This window comes from Microtus ochrogaster, chromosome 7, assembly GCF_000317375.1.
Source record: "Microtus ochrogaster isolate Prairie Vole_2 chromosome 7, MicOch1.0, whole genome shotgun sequence".
NCBI lineage: Eukaryota > Metazoa > Chordata > Mammalia > Rodentia > Cricetidae > Microtus > Microtus ochrogaster.
Genome location: NC_022014.1, coordinates 49793962 through 49799254, shown reverse-complemented (window position 1 = coordinate 49799254; position 5293 = coordinate 49793962). Strand labels below are relative to the sequence as shown.

Sequence of the window (5293 nt, the reverse complement as noted above, 5' to 3'; positions counted from 1 at the left end):
AAAAAAAAAAAAAAAAAGAATGCTGTCTGGAATGCTGTCCCCAGCACCACACAGAATCCAGAGAACAATTGCTACCACATTCTCCACCTGCTTCTAGACTTGAATTAGGTGTTCTCTGTACCAGATGAGTCTTAGCAACAGGGGTATCTAAGGGAAGGAAGGAGAGTGAGAACAAAAAGGCATTCATGTAAAGAAACTGATTTTACTGTTTTAGAAGAAAATTGATTCAGACACACAAATTTTCTAAATTCCAAACCTAAGAACCATGGTCGATGATTTTTTTTTTTTTTTTTAGCAATTTGTTCTTGTACCTCAGTGGAACAATGCATTAGAATTGAGGCAAAGGAGATGAGTGATTCTTGAACTCCTCTCAAAGGATCTAAAACTCTAATAGAAAGTGTTGTTTTATTGATGTGGGAGTCTCCTCTGTGTGCTGTGTTTAGCATTAATGAATAAAGAAACTGCCTTGGCTTGTTGACAGGACAGAACTTAGGTAGGTGGGGAAGACGGAACCGAGTGCTGGGAGGAAGAAAGGCGGAGTCAGGGAGACGCCATGGATCCACAGCTGGAGGTAGATGTGCCAAATCTTTGCCGGTAAGCCACTGCCACATGGCGGTATGCAGATTAATAGAAATGGGTTAAATTAAGATGTAAGAGTTAGCCAATAAGAAGCTAGAGCTAGTGGGCCAAGCAGTGATTTAATTAATACAGTTTCTGTGTGATTATTTTGGTTCTGGGCGGCCGGGACGAATTAGCGGTTCCTTTCAACATTCGATCTCTTGATTTCTAGTGGGTTCTAGGTGCTACCCAAGGCAGTCTCGCTTCCATGGGAGAAGGGTGTCAGACCACTTCCTACATTAGATTTGAGGAGGGCTGATGGAGTCTTTCAGGATTTTTTCCAGGATGGTCTTGGTGTCCTGGGCAACTGACAGAAGTATACGTTTGTATTTCATGTGTCTGAAGCATCGGACGCAGCAACGGACACAGCAACTAAAGCACAGGAGATATTTAAGAACGTGGAAGAATCCATTCACAAACGCACAAGTCATCAGTCTCAGTCTCCAGTCCCCTCTGCGGAGGGTGTACAGAGTTTGGGACTTCATGTCGGCCTTGAACTCTTGGACTACTGTCCCCATACTCTGGGCTACCTGCTCAAGCGATTCATCGTCAACACCAAATTTGAGTCGGTATGCTTTCAGACACTCTCTCATATCTTCATCATCCCTGACACTAAGAGGATGCTCTGAACATCCCTCATCTATTCTCTCTCTCAAGGAGGCCACTCTATCATCAATGATCTTCTCAAAGGTGCTAGACAGAGTGCTTAAGGGCCCATAGCATCTGATGTTGGAGAGGTCTTTATGCAGTGTGTCCCTAAGCATTGGGAAGTCGTATAGTAAAGGGTCTAAATTGGATACCAGGAATATGGGTGGTACATTCACTCTCTCCTTCTGGAGTTCCTTCTGAATATTCACCCGGATATTCTGTATGAGCTGGGTCTCTGAATGGGCATGTGGCCTGAGGTCCCTGTCCAGCTTGGTCCAGACAATATAGAATCTCTTTCCCATCTCCTGGATGACTTTGGCAAGATTTACATGGTTCGAGCTGAACTGCTCAGAGGCGATGATGATGAATATATCATACATGCTGAATTCCATCTCTTCCCTATAGTTATCTATGGTTTGGGCTGTGGCCCCCAAGCCAGGCAGGTCCCACAGTATCACACTGGGAAAGTGGGATGAGGAGTACTTAGCCCGTGTCTGGGTGGTCCTCACCACCCCAGTGGGAGCTGAGTCATCTTCCTCATGGCCGATGATTCGGAGTGCATTGATGAAAGAAGACATGCCATTGCCCGAGTTCCCAGTCACCATGATGTGCACTGGCATTTGGGACAATGTTTCCACGGTCTGCTTGATCACACGGGCCACATCCAGCAGTTTCCCTTCTTTCAAGGCCCTTTCAAGGGTCCTATTGAGTTCATGTAAAATGCTGTCCCCTGCCTGATACGACCTGGCAAAGGACGACTTCAGTGGAGCATAAGGAGTCTCTGCCATGTTGGGGAGTAGTGGCTCAACCTGGAGAAGTAGAAGAGTTGTGGAGTTAGATATTGGGGTGTCGGAATCAACGGACTTCATATCACAGCCTCGGGGTTTCAGAGCCACAACCAGAGAAGTCGCAAAGACATTTCATTTACATTCGTAGGGGTGCAATCTCCCAATGGTGTGCAGGAGGATGGTTGGGTAGCTGCTGTGTCAAGGGCAGGATGGAAGAGGTTAGTCAGATCAGCCAGAGGGAACACAGGTCAGTCTAAATAAACAAGGCCGAACAGGCAACAGAAAGAGGCCAGCTCTCTTCACTGAGCCGCGTGCTGGTGAGGACCCGCAAACCCTCTGTATAATTTCATTATTCCTTTCTAAAAAGCACCCTCTGCCTTTTCCTTTTTTCAAATATTTTTATTGGGGGGATCAAATTTTTCTAGTAAATGCTCATGTCCCATCAACTTCAACGGATGAATGGAAACAATTTCTAATAGCCTGCCACTGACGTTTTGGTCAGTACTTAATGTTTGTACATTTCTGTGCTTGACTGTGGGTAGTGTTATTATTATTGGAGGTACTCAGGTGGATGTGTGAAAGCAGATTTTTCTTGTTGGCTGATCCCTTGCCATGAAATTGAAGCGTTAGTGGGACTGGTCCAGGACTGAGAAAAGAACCAGTTGGGTTCACCAAGTGGATTCTACACAAGCTTACAGCACACAAGCTGCCCCTTACTGATAGACAGATAGACTATGCTATCCCTTCTTAAAGTTCAACCTTCTCCGGCACATGCTTTTAATCTCAGCACTCGGGAGGCAGGGGCAGGTGGATCTTTGTGAGTTCAGAGCCAGCCTGGTCTACAGGACAAGTTCCAGAACAGTCAGGACTCTTTCACAGAGAAACCCTGTCTCGAAAAACCAAAGGAAAAAAAAAAGTTCAACTTTCCTCTTGTGCAGGATTATAAATAAAAAAATTCCACCACTCAGGGCTAGTGAGATGGCTTAGTAGCTAAGGGCACTTGCTGCTTAATCTGATGATCTGAGAACAATCCCAGGAACCCACGTGATGGAGAGAGAACTGACTCCTGAAAATTGTCCTCCAACCACCCCCACAAGCATGTCTGAGCATATGTACACACACACACACACACACACACACACACACACACACACACTGTAATAAGTTAAAACAATTCTAAAATCCAAGGCCTTCTTTTTTAGAAACAGAGCCTTTCTGTTGCATTAGGAGCACCCAATGCAACATCTGGAGACCTGTTTTGTCCTTAATGAGGGGGGAGGTTTCCCTATAAGACCCTGCTATGTATCAGGGCACATTCATGACTATGATAGATCGCACAGTGCAGTTTCTCACCTTCCATAATCTCCTTGGGCTTGGGCACCGCCTTCACTTATACCTCTCCTAGGATAGCATCTGAATATAATCCACCTCTGTTCCCCATAGCTTTGGGACTTGGATTCATCCTCTACAGAAGGAATCGGACCAAGTGACCCTTCTGTGTTTGAGGTGCTCAGCTCCTTGTAACATGGACACACTCCTGGAACTCCAGTTTCTGCCCCGAGCGCCAGAAAAGAAAGCTACCCACCTCCCAGGGTTTTTGTGATGGTTTCATGACAAGCTCCGCGTGGTGCTCTCTGCACACCTCTTGGTCTCTTGGTGAGGCTCTCTGGTTTTACTAGGGTCTCCGAGGAAGCTGTTCCTCGGGTTCTTCCTCCACTCTTCGACTTTAACCACACAGCAAGAAGGTCCTTTGTCTGTGAGTCTGTGTTGGGTCCTTCGAATGCCTTAGCTCACTTAATAGTCCTCAAACCCTATTAGATAAGTGGTATTCATTATTGTTGATTGTGGGTGAAGAATCAGAGAATTATGAATAAATTGTCTTTTTTGAGACTGGGTCTTGCCAGTCAAATTTATGATCCTCCTGTCTCAGTCTCTCTAGTGTTGAGATTACAGGAGAATATCACCAAGTCTAAGAATCAGTCTTGAATTGCACACAGAGTAAAAGGAATCCACAGGTTGACCCTGGCAAGTGACACCACGTTTCTGTAGGCATAGTGAGGACAAATCCTACCTAATAGAGGATTTGATGCATGCTGATGGGTTTCCCTTATAATTTTGGAAACCCATGTGTCTGTCCTCTTTGATGTTTACCCTAAAACTGAACTGCAGTGGTAAAGGAAATTCCCCCAGTGTCTCCAATGACTCAGAGCTTGCTGGGGGGGGGGAGGGGAGGTTACACTCAGCAAGAGACCAAGATGCTTCATCAAATGATGCTAAAGGTGCCCAGAGTGCAGTGGGAGGGAGGATATAGGGAAGGTTGCTGGCACATATCCCTCCTGCACAGAGGCTGCAAGCCCTTCAAGCCAGTGACAACAGAGACTACCCAGAGTCTTCCTGCAGCAGAGTGCTCCTGCAGCAGTGCCTCTGCCAGACCTGAGGTGCTGTGGCTCAGCCAGGGTGCTTCTTCCTGCTTCAGAGTGTCAAGGTGTCCGGAGCTGGGTATAGAGGCACCATGATGGGCTGGTATACTCTGAGGCAAAGTTGGCTAGAAGCCAGGGGAATGAAGCCTGACAAAATCCAGGAGCAGAGAACATTCTGCAATGGTGTGTGGAGACGGGGGAACAGAGGAAAGCTGTGTGACATTTAGTAAGGTCTTGTCCTCAAGGCAACTCTTCCCTCCTTGGCTGTTGTGGCCAAGGTCTAGTTCTGTGTCTGCTTTGCTTTACTGTGAGTTTTACTTGCCAGGGTAGAAGATGAGCGTAGATCACGCTCTTCTCAGGGCTGTTTAGGTGACTGTGACCGGAGATGGGGACTTCCCGCACCTGCACATCCTGTACCGGACCCTGTGGGAGACGGTGCAGGTCACGGCTGCACACAGGATCCAGTAACTCTCAAGAGGGTTGGATCCTGCCTCACTCCCTGTATTATAAGCAGACTTGAAAAGGCATGGGTAGCTGTATAAAGCTACAAGTTTCTTTTTCTTTTCTTTTTTTTCTTTTTCTGGTTTTTTCAAGATAGGGTTTCCCTGTGGTTTTGGAGCCTGTCCTGGAACTAGCTCGTGTAGACCAGGCTGGTCTCGAACTCACAGAGATCCCTCTCCCTCTCCCTCTCCCTCTCCCTCTCCCTCTCCGTCTGTCTCTCCCTCTCTGTCTGTCTCTCTTTCCCCCTCTCTCTCTTTTTCTGGTTTTTTCAAGACAGGGTTTCTCTGTGGTTTTGGAGCCTGTCCTGGAACTAGCTCT

The 5293-nt window shown here is 46.8% G+C and overlaps 1 protein-coding gene across 4 annotated transcripts in view; it reads right to left on the bottom strand.

The window, feature by feature from the left end:
* Positions 1-228: 228 nt before the first annotated feature.
* The window catches only part of LOC101990314 (immunity-related GTPase family M protein 1-like), a 14800-nt gene continuing 9735 nt past the window's right edge, over positions 229-5293 (bottom strand). For 2 of the 4 annotated variants that reach the window (XM_013347019.2, XM_013347018.2), the window contains exons 2-3: positions 3640-3865; positions 229-2075 (exon numbers count right to left, since the gene is read on the bottom strand). In XM_013347019.2, coding sequence (XP_013202473.1) covers positions 858-2075; positions 3640-3666 — 1245 coding nt within the window. In that variant the 5' untranslated portion in view covers positions 3667-3865 and the 3' untranslated portion in view covers positions 229-857. The remainder of the gene's footprint in view (positions 2076-3639; positions 3866-5293) is intronic. The other 2 variants (XM_013347017.2, XM_005350192.3) reach the window with 1 other exon arrangement.